At 34.5% G+C, this 14,461-nt stretch overlaps 4 protein-coding genes, 1 non-coding gene and 1 pseudogene across 5 annotated transcripts; 3 read left to right on the top strand and 3 right to left on the bottom strand.

Annotated features, from left to right (window-relative positions):
- Positions 1-276: 276 nt before the first annotated feature.
- Positions 277-9,678, top strand: LOC116120036 (annotated as a pseudogene).
- Positions 2,320-2,393, bottom strand: TRNAV-AAC. Its single transcript has one exon. It is a non-coding gene; the product is annotated as a tRNA-Val (tRNA).
- LOC116120028 (salt stress-induced hydrophobic peptide ESI3) lies at positions 3,600-4,054 on the top strand. The gene is made up of 2 exons (XM_031405965.1): positions 3,600-3,740; positions 3,843-4,054. The coding sequence occupies exons 1-2, from the start codon at positions 3,660-3,662 to the stop codon at positions 3,924-3,926; spliced, it is 165 nt and encodes a 54-aa protein (XP_031261825.1). The 5' UTR covers positions 3,600-3,659; the 3' UTR covers positions 3,927-4,054.
- On the top strand, positions 7,172-9,084 carry LOC116120021 (40S ribosomal protein S23). The gene is made up of 4 exons (XM_031405954.1): positions 7,172-7,268; positions 8,184-8,339; positions 8,434-8,560; positions 8,944-9,084. Exons 1-4 carry the CDS (start codon positions 7,264-7,266, stop codon positions 9,082-9,084), a joined length of 429 nt encoding a protein of 142 aa, XP_031261814.1. The 5' UTR covers positions 7,172-7,263.
- Positions 9,502-11,098, bottom strand: LOC116120001. Its single transcript, XM_031405937.1, has 3 exons — positions 10,941-11,098; positions 10,261-10,862; positions 9,502-10,160 (listed from the first exon to the last, which is right to left on the bottom strand). The coding sequence occupies exons 1-3, from the start codon at positions 10,969-10,971 to the stop codon at positions 9,726-9,728; spliced, it is 1,068 nt and encodes a 355-aa protein (XP_031261797.1). The 5' UTR covers positions 10,972-11,098; the 3' UTR covers positions 9,502-9,725.
- A 351-nt stretch (positions 11,099-11,449) lies between these two features.
- LOC116120051 lies at positions 11,450-12,272 on the bottom strand. The gene is made up of 3 exons (XM_031405999.1): positions 12,129-12,272; positions 11,873-12,019; positions 11,450-11,760 (listed from the first exon to the last, which is right to left on the bottom strand). Exons 1-3 carry the CDS (start codon positions 12,241-12,243, stop codon positions 11,450-11,452), a joined length of 573 nt encoding a protein of 190 aa, XP_031261859.1. The 5' UTR covers positions 12,244-12,272.
- Between the last annotated feature and the right edge of the window lie 2,189 nt (positions 12,273-14,461).

The following is a 14,461-nucleotide window of genomic DNA, read 5'->3' on the forward strand; positions in this document are numbered from 1 at the left end:
ACACTGTCAAGATTTAAGGGTTAATTTCTATTCATGTGTGAGTGGTGGTGAGGATGTGAACTAACTGGCATAGCTAGACTGAGATATAGCCAAAAACATCATTTATGCTGGCAGCATGTTAGACATGACTCTAGCTTAGTCTTCACCACCGTAAAAGTAATTGGTTATGCGGCATCTTGTGTATTGCGTTGTCAACATTTCTTTTGTATTATGGAATTAGGATTTGCAGGAGAAAATACATAACCGAATAAGGTTTGAGTTTTATGCAGGAAGACACGGGGTATGGGAGCTGGTCGTAAGCTGAAGACCCACCGCAGGAATCAGAGGTGGGCTGACAAGGCATATAAGAATCCAATCTTGGAATGAATGGAAAAAGCCATTTGCTGGTTCATCCCATGCAAAGGCATAGTCCTTAGAAATGTGAGATCTCATCTTACTTCATATTTGAGTTTCTTTATAATCAGGTTTGCTTACAATTGAACCTGACAAATGGTTAACTGGCTTATGCAGTGGTATTGAGGCTAAACAACCCATTCTGCTACAGAAATGTGCTCGTGTGCAGCTGATCAAAAATGGAAAGAAAATTGCTGCTTTGTACCCAATGATGGTTGCTTAACTACATTGAGAGAATGTAAGTTTATTGTTTATATGTTAAAACACACATATTTTTAAAATATTTTCCTGTAAGACTCATATTCTTTTATGGCAATTTTTGTTGACATGAATTTAATTTTAGAAATTCTTGGACATCGTCAGCAACTCTATTCTTTTTCTGTTGAGGGGTTAAATTATGTTTTAAGCTTCTATTGTCATTTTTTATCTTCATATTTCTAACGTTTAATTGGAGATGGGAGCTAGTCACCCTGATTACTCCTTATTTTCATTTGATCACTCAAGATTAGAACGTGTTTCATTTCATAGAAATCTTAAGATTCTGCTATATTTGGTATTGAATTTCTTTACATATTGACTAAAATGAGTGCTTGATGTGTTGGAGCAGGACGAGGTGCTGATTGCAGGATTTGGACGAAAGGGGCATGCAGTAGGGAGTATTCCTGGTTATTCAAGGTTGTGAAAGTATCTGGTGTCTCTCTTCTGGCCTCTCAAAGAGAAGAAGGAGAAGCCAAGGTCATAGAAAATTGTATGTTTTATCATGCCCTGAACTGCCGATTGCCATTTATATAAATGACAGCTGCAATTTTTGTTGTAGAGAACTTTCTGACCAATTTCAATTTATTAAATCACACCATCTATTGTCAAAGAACAAACTTATAATTAGCTATCTGTAAAGTGTTAAAGGTGCTTGATGAGGCTGTTCTACTAGGTGTGTATATGATGGTACGAATAGAAAGGGTTTAAATAATAGTGAGTTCCACTATTGGGTAAAATAGTTTTATCAGTGTGTGGTTTGTCGTTTTTGTTGACTAACCACTATTTCTCTTCTGTTTACTCAATTGCTAATTGTTGTAATGAAAGAGCTTATGTGGTAAAGAACTAGTTATTTGTCATATCTTACCTTGATATTGTGATGATTGTAGGACTTGCTGTTCTCGTACAACATTGCCGTGGATAGATCAGATGAAATGAAAAGAGTACTCGGGAAATCTGCTGCTAGTGTGGGCCTTCGTCTTCCTGAGCCTTATCAGCCTTGATGGTCAGTAGGTGTCAAGCGTGTTAACATATTCACTTTGTGGTCAATTTTGCTTCCTGCGTAGCCCATAATACAGTATTGGAAATCTGATTGGAGCCAATTCTTATTTGGTTTTTAGGTTTAGTTTCTTTGCTATCAAACAAACGGAACCAGTGATTTTGTTGATCCATTCCAAAGAATGTTTACTGCTGTTGCTTGAACCAGTTGCTGGCTGTAATATTTGCCGCACTAATAAAATCATAGTTGCTTGAACTTGAGGAAGAATATATTATTTCTGATGCTGTAAATGCTACAGTTGCTTGAACTTGAAGAAGAATGTATTATTTCTGATATTGAAAATGCAGATGTCTGTTGTCATGGTCACCTTGTACCCTTTTTTAGTAGTTTCTGAAGTTCATGGGGGCTATCTGTCCGCAGAAGAGGGTGTTCATGTAGTTTCTGAAGTTCGTGGGGGCTATCTGTCTGTATTGTTTTTTTTTTTAAAAGGGGTGTATAAAAATATAAAATAACCCTTTTTTCAGTTTAGTTTCTTTGCTATCAACATCTTCATTGCTGTTGCTTGAACCAATGTTTTTTGTTTCTTTGCTAGACCACCTAAAGTTCCAATCTTAATTTCAAGATTAAGGTAGGTTTTAAAAATGCAGCACAAAACAAAAATAATACCCATTTGGCGTCGCCCGGACTCGAACCGGAGACCTTCAGTGTGTTAGACTGACGTGATAACCAACTACACCACGACACCTTATTTGTTATGTAACTTTTCTTGGTAAACTTCTAATATTCTTAACATTCATCACAATTTTTGCTAAGTAAATTGTATTAAAAAAGAAAGCCCACAAAAAAGGCAGCCAACAGCCCAACCTACATCAGGACATCCCGCGTACGGTGCAAAAAATAAAAAAAAAAGCCACAATTCTCTTGGGAGCCTAGCTAAACCAACATGGGAGATAAAACCCAAGAGAAAGAATCTAGTTAAGAAATCAACAACAAAACACTACCCTAAGGACAATCCCTTGGGTTTGGCTCCAAAAAACACATAAATGAAACACAAAGAAGATTCAAAAGCAAAGAAAACAAAGAGGACAAAATCTTCACAATAACAACGAGCAAACTGTCTTTGAAGATGATTCTAGGAAGTCCTCATGTATCAGCTAACTTCCTATTTTTATAGGAAGATTTAATATTGCTAAGATTCATGACTTTGTCTCTCACCACACTTTTGATAGTATCGATAATAGTGTGAGAATTCTTGTACTCTCGCCCAGAGATCCTACAATTTCACTCTCTCCAAACCCAATACACCGTAACCTCTAGACAAAGAGTACCCAAGGTAAATCTTTACACTCTTACCTTTCCATTTCCTAGCCAAATGGGGGATATAATCATGCCAAGGTCTAACCATATAGTCAGAGGTCAGCAAGCATAAGAATCTAATTCCAAATAGAATCACAATTATATATCATTTGCTTGAACTCAAGATACAGCAAATATCTGATGCCCAATTTCATAAAGAAAATTAAGAAATACATCACTTTAGACAGTCTCTGTAACTTTCTCAAAGCAGTATCAGCATTTATGACAAAATTCAGTAATCCTATTAAGCATATTACATAGTATTTAGATGGATCAAAATGGCAATAGCATATGTTTTTTAAACAGAAGGATCAGGGCAGATCAAAATCCTCAAACTTGATCAGGACCGTTGATCCTTGTCTGATATATAAAAAGTGTGTGCAGCTCATGAGGTTCAATTATGAACAAGTGTTCTGATCATCCACCACCAATAGTAATATTGAAACAAGTCAAAGAAGAACACTACAGTATAGGCATAATCCCATACGTGTCAAACACTAAAACACGTGGCAAAATAAAATTTACGTGAATTTAACACCTGTTCATATCTATTGTACTGCTGTCCTCTTCTTGCATTCTCATCTTTAAGCTTAAATCGCCCACCCCTATCTGTATTTGAATTTACCAGTTTCAAGTTCCAACTATTACCATCTTCATGGGTTCAGAGACATTCCTAGAAATCATACTCGCCATCCTTCTTCCTCCTGTTGGAGTCTTCCTACGTTATGGCTGTGGAGTACATGTTCTTCTTGAATATTCATTGGTTTAATTTAGAAGAAAAACACATTGTGATGTGATATGATATGATCTGATCGTTTTATTTTTCTTGTTTTTGCAGGTGGAGTTTTGGATAGATCTGTTGCTGACAATATTGGGATATATACCTGGGATTATATATGCAATTTATGTGTTAGTTGGATAGTAAATGAAGATGGTTTTGGGTTTTAATTAGTGAAGTGTAATAGGTGTGATGTTGGGTATGTTTATTTTGGTGTAAATAAATGGAGAATCTGTTCTTCTTCTTTCTTAATTTATGATAATATGATCATTTAGATGTGATGTATGTGTGTTAACATGAACCTGAAATGGAGATCCTTCAGCATCGGTAAACTGAAACAAACTGGAAACCCAGATATATATCATCTGTGGAAGAAAAACTATTAAACTAATGGCCATATGTAATGTGATCAATGCATTTTTGAAAATGAAATTACCAAAAGAAGAGGATGAATTATTCAAATGTTTTTCAGGTCCAATATTTTTGGTGTTTATGAGAATATGCAACTTTGTTAAGAATTATATACAGACAATTTATTGTTATTGTCCTACTAGATCACGTGCGTCTAGGGTTGTCTCAAGAATATTTGTGTGACTCTATATTAGAGTTATTTTGGAGACCTTCTAATAATATAACCATATATTAAACAAATTATTTTAAATTTATTTTTCTTGCCTTTCGTGATGCAAAATCACTAGAAGAGGAGGACGATGACCGGTGGGCTAACGAGGTCAAGTTGGTGGGGGGTTTTAGAGAGCAAATGCTGGAGAAGTGATAGGTGGTGAAATAGGTGATTTCCAATGCCAGGATTGACCGGAAAAGGCTTGTGAAGTTATGGTCCAAAAGGTATCGGTGACTGGCCATTGGCGGAGTAAATGGATGAAGTATGATAGGAGTTTTGGCGAGAGGACTGAGGGGAGGAAGATGGTGGTGTCAAGAAAGGTCAACAACGCTAGGTACATGCTGAAAAGGCTAAAAATGGTTGTCGCACGTGTTGGAGTTGGGTTGCTAGATTTGTAAAAAATTGGCCAAATCGAGGGCTATTAAGGCTGGGAAAACACTTGGAAAATGATAAAGTGATGATTCCGGTCGATTTTGGTGAGAAAATTGACCGAAATCAGCTTCAAACGATCAGCGGCAAAAGAGAGGGGAAGATGATTTATGTAAATGTCAAATTTTGGGATTGAATTGGGGTGAGTAATTTGAGATATGTAAATGACCATTTTAGTATTTCATTGTTAAAAGAAATTCAATTTGTTAATTTATAGGTGTAAATTGAAATATATGAAATTAGAGGTACAAACTTGCTATTCGTCAAACTTTGGGTGGGAATATATGTAAAAAGTTTATAATAAATTTAGGTCTTTTTAGTTGCTTTTTTTGGGCCTTAGGCCAACCTGAATAAGAAATTATATACTATTTTTATTTTTGTAATATATTCAAAAAAAATTATAAAAAAATTGGGCTCTTTTTGACCCTATTTTCGGGGGAGCCCTAGGTAGGTGCCTTACTTGCCTACCGACCTTATGTGCATCTTAACTAGTTTTTTGGATTTTTGGAACTGTTGATCGGAAAAAGGTCCCAAGGGTCATCTCTATTCTGGGAGTCGAGCTTACAAATTCATAAAACTTTCTTTTACTCTTTTATTAGTAATTAGTATCTTTTAGTAAGCGAACATAGGGCTAGAATATAACTCTACAAAATTATATATTATGGGGATATTTTTCAGTAGCACATGTCACACACAATGAATTTCAATACACTTTCTTCAATTCTGTAATTANTTGGGGTGAGTAATTTGAGATATGTAAATGACCATTTTAGTATTTCATTGTTAAAAGAAATTCAATTTGTTAATTTATAGGTGTAAATTGAAATATATGAAATTAGAGGTACAAACTTGCTATTCGTCAAACTTTGGGTGGGAATATATGTAAAAAGTTTATAATAAATTTAGGTCTTTTTAGTTGCTTTTTTTGGGCCTTAGGCCAACCTGAATAAGAAATTATATACTATTTTTATTTTTGTAATATATTCAAAAAAAATTATAAAAAAATTGGGCTCTTTTTGACCCTATTTTCGGGGGAGCCCTAGGTAGGTGCCTTACTTGCCTACCGACCTTATGTGCATCTTAACTAGTTTTTTGGATTTTTGGAACTGTTGATCGGAAAAAGGTCCCAAGGGTCATCTCTATTCTGGGAGTCGAGCTTACAAATTCATAAAACTTTCTTTTACTCTTTTATTAGTAATTAGTATCTTTTAGTAAGCGAACATAGGGCTAGAATATAACTCTACAAAATTATATATTATGGGGATATTTTTCAGTAGTAAATATCACACACAACGAATTTCAATACACTTTCTTCAATTCTGTAATTATAGATAATATTTTACTGTGTTTTTTTGGTAATCTTTTATAAAGTTTTAATAGTTTTGACATTAAAATTATAATAAAAGTTGAATTTGTTGAAAAAAAAAATACATTTGTAGAAATTAACAATGTATACACTCGGGTCTTTATATTATTTATTTAAAAATAGATTTCAATGCAATTACAACAAAAATTCAGGCCTCATCGAATTGTTGTTCACCAATTTTTAAGGATTTAGTTTTGAGAAATGAGAAAAAAACGGATGGAGGGAAAGAACTCAAGTTAACCACCTTTAGATAGTTTGGCGGTTCGTTTAAAACTCTTGAGTGTATTACTCAAAAGATCTTGAGTTTGAATCCCCATGACTATTAATGAGGAGTAGTCATTGGAAGTTTACCTGACTGTTAACTTCAGGATCCCGAAGGAATAGTTGAAGTACGTGTAAACTGGTCCGGATACTTCTGGATGCCAAAAAAGTAAAATAAAATAAAGAACTCAAGTTACTCAACCCATCTTTTTTATATAAAAAAATATATTTGAATAAACAATTAATATATTTTTATTCTAAAAAATTAAATTGAATAAACAGTGAATATATTATTATTCTCTTTTTATAAATGAAACAATTTTAACAGATAAGATTTTTGAGACGAATAAATAAATAGTAATTTAAATGTATTTTATTAAATGTGAAATGATAAATTTTATATTTTTCATTTTTATTAGGTTTTTAAACAAAAATATTTTGCGTTTTCGTTTTAGACAAATATGCTGAAAGGGTTTTTTCATATTTTTAATATCTTTTAGTAAACAAAGAAAATAAAAATACAAAATTCATAAAGATTAAAAAAAAAGAAAAAAGAATTGAGCAGTATACGGGCAATTTCGTCATTTGACGTAAAATGCAACACTAATTCCGTCAACTAACTAACCCTAACCCTAACCCTAACCCTAATCCCCAAAATGGAAGAAGAATAGAGCTACAACTGGTAATGTATATATAGCTGAACCAAATCGAGTTAGGGTTAGGGTTTCCATCAGCCGCCTCGTCTCTTCACCTGCAACTCCCACTCCCAGAGCTTCTAAGAGCAACTTCTTCTATCTTCCAAAATGGGGTTCGTTTTCTCTTTACTCTACTGGCTTTATTATTGCTTTTATCTCTTGTTGGATGCTTTGCTATGGAGTTTATCGTTTGCTTTATGGACATTTTAAGTGCTTCAGTTTCAACTGCTCTTCATTTGTTTGGTTACTGTAAAATTATAACTTAGCTTCTAGAACATAAGAAACAATTGTGATTATTAGTATTAGACTGATATTTTACTAGTTTCATTTTTTAATATGTAGTAGTAAAGTATAGTTAATAAATATGATTAATCTTTGTTCTTAAAAATGGACTTTTTTTAAATTTCATCTCTAGTTAATTACTCTTTTTTTGCTTAGAAAGATTTAGAGTTGGAATATCCAAATTTGATTGGTGTGTCTATATAATAGCTTGGTTGGTTAAATGCTAGTATTATTAATCAAAACAGATGGGTGGCACTTACTTTCTTCGGAGTTATAGTGCCAAGTTCTTCTCTTTTTCGAAGAATTATATTCTGTTGATTGTTGAAAAGGCCAATCTCCTGTGCTACTTTTGAACTTGTTTATTTATGAAGCTTAGTTTGAAGCTGAATCAAAATGAATATTAGAAGTTTAAATGATATGGTGAAGGATTCATTTGGCCCTTGAATATGTTTGTATCTGCAAGTATCACACTGTCAAGATTTAAGGGTTAATTTCTACTTCATGTGTGAGTGGTGGATGAGGATGATGAACTAACTGGCATAGCTAGACTTGAGATATAGCCAAAATACATCATTTATGCTGGCAGCATGTTGAGACATGACTCTTAGCTTAGTCTTCACCACCGTAAAAGTAATTGGTTATGCGGCATCTTGTGTATTGCGTTGTCAAACTTTCTTTTGTATTATGGAATTATGGATTTGCAGGAGAAAATACAATAAAACAGAATAATGGTGTGAGTTATGCAGGAAGACACGTGGTATGGGAGCTGGTCGTAAGCTGAAGACCCACCGCAGGAATCAGAGGTGGGCTGACAAGGCATATAAGAAATCCAATCTTGGGAATGAATGGAAAAAGCCATTTGCTGGTTCATCCCATGCAAAGGGCATAGTCCTTGAGAAAATGTGAGGTCTTCATCTTACTTCATATATTGAGTTTCTTTTATAATCAGGTTTGCTTACAAATTGAACCTGACAAATGGTTAACTGGCTTATGCAGTGGTATTGAGGCTAAACAACCCAACTCTGCTATCAGAAAATGTGCTCGTGTGCAGCTGATCAAAAATGGAAAGAAAATTGCTGCTTTTGTACCCAATGATGGTTGCTTAAACTACATTGAGGAGAATGTAAGTTTATTGTTTATATGTTAAAACACCATTATTTTTAAAATATTTTTCCTGTAAGACTCATATTCTTTTATGGCAATATTTTGTTGACATGGAATTTAATTTTTAGAAATTCTTGGACATCGTCAGCAACTCTATTCCTTTTCTGTTGAGGGGTTAAATTATGTTTTAAGCTTCTATGTCATTTTTTAATCTTCATAATTTCTTAACTGTTTGAATTGGAGATGGGAGCTAGTCACCCATGATTACTCCTTATTTTCATTTGATCACTCAAGATTGAGAACGTGTTTCATTTTATAGAAATCTTAAAGATTCTGCTATATTTGGTATTGATTTTTCTTTACGTATTAGACTAAAATGAGTACTTGATGTGGTTGGAGCAGGACGAGGTGCTGATTGCAGGATTTGGACGAAAGGGGCATGCAGTAGGAGATATTCCTGGAGTTAGATTCAAGGTTGTGAAAGTATCTGGTGTCTCTCTTCTGGCCCTCTTCAAAGAGAAGAAGGAGAAACCAAGGTCATAGAAAATTGTAGGAGTTTATCATGCCCTGAACTGCCGATTTGCCATTTATATAAATGACAGCTGCAATTTTGTTGTAGAGAACTTTTCTGACCAATTTCAATTTATTAAATCAACACCATCTATTTGTCAAAGAACAAAACTTATAATTAGCTATCTGTAAAGTGTTAAATGTGCTTGATGAGGCTGTTCTACATAGGTGTGATATGATGGTACGAAATATTGGATATTTTTGCTAATTAGTTACTTATCATCCAACATGAAATGAAAAATTCGGCATTTCCAAACATATGACAGCAAAAATGACCCTCTTGATTTTGAAACAAAATGCAGGCACCTAATGTAATGAACTGATAAATATTTTTGAAAAATGGCGTCACCAAACACTGTCTCTAGTTTATAATTTCTTTATTACCATTTCTTTTCTTAAATCTGCTGGCAGCACAATCAACCAATTTGTTCAACAAATACACTACATGATTGTCAGTTGGTCGCAGAAGCCATGGGTCGGTGTAAAATCTCACTTTGTTGTGGATGGTTAGGCGCTAAAATGCTCCTGATGAACAATGGTTTTGAGGATTATTGATGCCAAAACTTAAACTAGGTGAGGTATCTTTTTTCTGCTTTCAGCTATATTTCCAGATCCTAGTTGAAATTAATGGCTTCAATATGTTTGCTTAAATTTTCCACTTGATTATGAAAGCTCCATAAGTTTTCCTTGTCATCATCAGTAAGTATATGTAGAGGAGACTGTTTGTTGGCATCTTCATTCTTTGTCGTTCTTTGACTGTCTTGACCGTTTCTCTTCATGCCCTTTTTAAGGTTCATAAATCCTCTATTTACCTTATCTTTTTTGGATGAGGCAGAACCACAAAGACTGTTGCCTAAAGGATGACATAATCCTGCAGTTTTCTGAGAATCAATCTCTGATAAAGTTCCCCACTGTTGAAGCTTGCCACGCATTGTTCTAGTGGCAACTCCATTGTGGTTAGCTACACCACTGCCGGTTTTAGAGGAACTGCTGTGTACTCCACAATGAAACCTCATATCTCCCTTTGGTGTCAGTGCTACAGAATATTGCTGTCAGTCAAAAAAAGAATTGACCAATTAGCTTGAATTGAATTTAGTTGAATGAAATTCTAAATGGATTCATTACTAAATAAGTAAAAGTAAAACAAACCGCATCAAAATAACCAATCTTTGGTGATGGCATCCGAAGGCTTGAAGGTTTGATGCTTTTTGAGATATTAGCAAGAACAGAACTATTTCGCATGGAGTTTGTCTTAGCATGTTGATTCACAAACCTATTGTCCCGATCTCCTTGTGTAAAGCAGTTTCGATCACAGATATGGCGCTCAGAATCCAATGCATGAGAGAAATCATGATCAGAAGAATTCTCTTCACAAGTGTTATCCAGACTTCCTGTGGAGCTGATAGATCTTTGATTGATAGAAGCAGATGACTCAGAGGACCACATATTAATGGAGCTAGAAGGTGATGTCCGAGAGGACTCGAGGGAGGACAATAAATGAGAAGGGCGACTAGAATTTAGAAGCTGAATTTTGTTTCCATGTAAATTTCTATAAGGAGAGGGTGAACCAGAAGAAAGAAGTCTGGAGTCAATTTTTCTACTAAGAGGGTTTTGAGAAGATCTAGAAGCAGAATCAGATTTAGCTGCGCCAAGTCCTGCAGACTTATTCATGGGAGTGTGTGAGCTCAAAGAAGGTGATTTTGGGGATGATTTTCGCAGACAAGGTCTCTTTGATGCAATCATATGTTGCCCTGTAAGAGTCATTTAAAGTTGAACAAAATTTACAGTTAAAAGACAGAAAGTTGAATTTGAGCTCATGGAATGCATACCTGGTGCACTTTTTTTAGCTTTACTTTCCATTGTGATATTATTTGAACCTGAAGATGCCCTTTTGCTGGGAGTGATCAATGGAGAGTTAACCTGAACTGATGCCTTTGGTGGCTTAAGAGCTGATAAAGGACTGCAATATCCTCCACGTCCAACTTGCTTGATTTAATTTAACAGCAAAGTAACCAATGTCAATTTCAGTCAATTACTTCCTTTTGGTAGGAAAAAACAAGAGTGAGTAAACATAAACAACATGCCTGTGCTTGTGGAGGAAGAGAAGCCACCTTCGCTCTCCTTTCTGATACGTTTTTGTAAGGACTTTGCCTCTTTAAAGATTTCATCTGAAATTTCAAAATGATGAAATCATGATCCAAGAAGCATCAGAGAAAGATTGATTGTCTAATGTCCACCATGATCAGGACTTACCTTCACTGCAGAGGAAGCATCCAATTTCTTCATACCTGAAAAGAAGTAACACCACTACTTAATTATCATATAAAATAACCGCAAATTAAAAAAATCTTGCTAGAACTTTCAGTTCCTCAGCAGTGAACTCACACTGGGTATTTTGCAAGCCATTTTCTCTTCCCAATATGCAACTAGAAGCCGTAACATTGGTTGCATTACTCATTTCACATACGGATGGTTTTGAATCATCAAACAAATCAATCTCCAGGCTTGCCAGTGAGGAACTAGCACTATTTATCAGGGAGTTTGATTCAGCAGAACTCCAAATATTTTTTTCAATTTCAGGGATTAGACGTGTTTCACACTTTTTAAATCCTTTATTTACCAAACACAACTCTTCAGGATCCAGAACTCCTACACATGCCACCAAAAAAAAAAAAAAATGTTTACGCTAACAAGCTTCATCAACATGTTCACCGTGTCATAAACGGGTTTGCGGTTGAGAACCTTCAACCCGAACACATACCAGCACTTGTAAAGAAGGCACTATCCCATGCTAAACTTCTACGCGTGTTAATCTCACAATTCCTCTTTGTTCTTTCTTGCTCCAGGGACTCGGAAGCCACATCCCGAAAATTCAGTCCCTCAAACAATTCTTCAGGATCCAGAATTCCTGAGAACCGGACACATTACGAATAAATTTTTCAATCAAAATCAATAGCACGTCAAAGATTTTTAAATATAGGATTTTCATTAACATTTTTAAAGATTTTTAAACGCACCAGGACTTGTGAAGAAGGCGCTGTCCCAAGCTAAACTCTTGCGATGATCAATTTTGGTTTCGTATTCTAAAGAATTTTTCTTCTTTTGCCAGATTATTTCTGCTGAATTCTCCATCTGCTGAGAATCAACCTTCTTTCTGCTCTCCGAAAACTCTGCCAAAAAACAGAAAAATGAATTAAGAAAAAACAAAATAAATACAATTTGATAAAAATAATATGAAAACTATATAAATACTTGAGAATTGAAATTCTTGAACATGGTTTGATGGATTCTCCATTTTTATTTTCAGATTCTTCTAGTCAACAAAATGTTTTAGTCCAGTCGTTAGTACAAATGTGGTAATTATTTGTATTAAGAGAAAGAGAGGGAAACAAAAAATTTAAATTTTTTTTTATACTGTAATTAAGTGTGATTAGTGCTGTGATTAAAGCGGCTGTTATGGATTAGACGATTCTTTGTATCTTATCCTTAAATATAGCTGTAATAATGAGCAAATGATAGTCACAGCTCTATTATGTAATTCAAAGAATATTTTGTGAGGCTGGCCCGATATTAGCCCAAAACAAACCACGGCCCTAACTTTTAAACCTTGGGCTTTATTTCAGAACTCCTTACAACCTGAGCCTTCATTATGTTAAATCCGTTCATAAAAATCTGTTAGATAGCGAAATGATTTTTTTTTTTGCCCTTAATTCAACCTATTGCAAAGTTACAAACACCCCCTTATCATGAAACTTCAAAACATCTTCATCACAAAAGATAATTGCCATCAGTGTCGGGGCTAGGGGTGTAAACGAGCCGAGCCGAGCTTAGGTCTGATCGAGCTCAGCTTGTTTGTTACAGTGTTGAGTTTGAGTTTGAGCTTGAGCTTGTCGAGCTTTAAAATTCGAGCTCGACATTGAAAATTCGAGTTCAATCTCAAGCCTAATCTAGCTCGAGCTCAAAAAAAAAAAAAAAAAAAAAAAAAAAAAAAAACTCTCCAATTCTCCAGTTTTACAATCAAGCTTTTCGAGCTCGAGCTTGTTGAGCCAAAATCCAGTGAGCTCGAACTCGACTCGACACTATAGCTTAACCAAGTTGAGCTTGAGTAGCTTGGCTCAGTTGACACCCCTAGTTGGGGCCTCAAATGATCTTGCACAATCATGAAAGCCATGGGACTTTATTACTGGTCCAATATCTTATATTATCACTAAATTTTAGAATATCCGTTATTACAGCTTGTTTGTTACAGTGTTGAGTTTGAGTTTGAGCTTGTCGAGCTTTAAAATTCGAGTTCAACATTGAAAATTCGAGTTCGATCTCAAGCCTAATCTAGCTCGAGCTCAAAAAAAATATAAAAGAAACCTCTCCAATTCTCCACTTTTCCAATCGAGCTTTTCAAGCTCGAGCTTGTTGAACCAAAATCTAGCGAGCTCGAACTCGACTCGACACTATAGCTTAACTAAGTTGAGCTCAAGCGACTTGGCTCAACTGACACCCCTAGTTGGGGCCTCAAATGATCTTGCACAATCATGAAAGCCATGGGACTTTATTACTGGTCCAATATCTTATATTATCACTAGCTTTTATAAAGTCCATTATTATTTATAAATATTACGTTTTACAATACTAGTTGTATGTGTTTAATTACAACTTTTGATTTGATTTTTAAAATGCGTCACATCTTTATCAAGAAAAATATATTTAATAATATTGTCGACCCAAAAGTTTGCCAAAAATAGTAGAATTAAAATTGCAATCGAACTCATTTCTTCAATGATCATATGACTCGATTGATATGAAATTTAAGATAAAGAGAGCTCTTTAATTTAGGTACATGCCGTAGCAAAATTCGAAAAAAAAAAAAAAAATTTGGTGGTTGAATTGAAACTTTAATAAAGTGGGAAAATGAGATAAATGGAATCCAATAATTTTGGAATCTAAAACAAGTGATAGAAAAAATGTTGAACCCCACCTATGATTCTTCAGAAGGGTGAATTTGAAGCAACTATACTTTTTAAATCTTCTATAAGTGATTCTCAATGGCACATCAAAACTTTTTGCATGATTTTGAAAGATATTATAAGTCCCATTCTTCTGCTTTTATTATTTTGAGACACTGTTTGTAGACATGATTTGGGAGACAATCGGGATCCAAATTTTCTTGATAATTAACCCCAATAATTCAACAATATTTTTTATCAATTTGTTATTATTATAAATTGCCAAAATTATCATCATAGTAGTAGAGAAATTATTTATTTTTTTCGTACACTTCAAGTTGGAATATTGACTCTTCCTTAAATCAATAGTACATAAAAATGGCCATAATCCATAAGACTTATTCAAGAGT

Source organism: Pistacia vera, unplaced genomic scaffold (assembly GCF_008641045.1).
Source record: "Pistacia vera cultivar Batoury unplaced genomic scaffold, PisVer_v2 Contig1256, whole genome shotgun sequence".
NCBI classification, from domain to species: domain Eukaryota; kingdom Viridiplantae; phylum Streptophyta; class Magnoliopsida; order Sapindales; family Anacardiaceae; genus Pistacia; species Pistacia vera.

Excerpts from the sequence above, each read along its gene's own strand:
- LOC116120051 (XM_031405999.1), bottom strand. The coding sequence starts at position 12,243 with ATGGAGAATTCAGCAGAAATAATCTGGCAAAAGAAGAAAAATTCTTTA. Across the intron at positions 12,020-12,128 it reads CGCCTTCTTCACAAGTCCTG|GAATTCTGGATCCTGAAGAA; the intron begins GTGCGTTTAAAA and ends TCCGGTTCTCAG. Across the intron at positions 11,761-11,872 it reads TGCCTTCTTTACAAGTGCTG|GAGTTCTGGATCCTGAAGAG; the intron begins GTATGTGTTCGG and ends TGGCATGTGTAG.
- LOC116120001 (XM_031405937.1), bottom strand. The coding sequence starts at position 10,971 with ATGGAAAGTAAAGCTAAAAAAAGTGCACCAG. Across the intron at positions 10,863-10,940 it reads AGCTAAAAAAAGTGCACCAG|GGCAACATATGATTGCATCA; the intron begins GTATGCATTCCA and ends TGACTCTTACAG. Across the intron at positions 10,161-10,260 it reads AGATTGGTTATTTTGATGCG|CAATATTCTGTAGCACTGAC; the intron begins GTTTGTTTTACT and ends TTTGACTGACAG.
- LOC116120021 (XM_031405954.1), top strand. Across the intron at positions 8,340-8,433 it reads GGCATAGTCCTTGAGAAAAT|TGGTATTGAGGCTAAACAAC; the intron begins GTGAGGTCTTCA and ends TGGCTTATGCAG. Across the intron at positions 8,561-8,943 it reads TAAACTACATTGAGGAGAAT|GACGAGGTGCTGATTGCAGG; the intron begins GTAAGTTTATTG and ends TGGTTGGAGCAG.
- LOC116120028 (XM_031405965.1), top strand. The coding sequence starts at position 3,660 with ATGGGTTCAGAGACATTCCTAGAAATCATACTCGCCATCCTTCTTCCT. Across the intron at positions 3,741-3,842 it reads TCCTACGTTATGGCTGTGGA|GTGGAGTTTTGGATAGATCT; the intron begins GTACATGTTCTT and ends TTGTTTTTGCAG.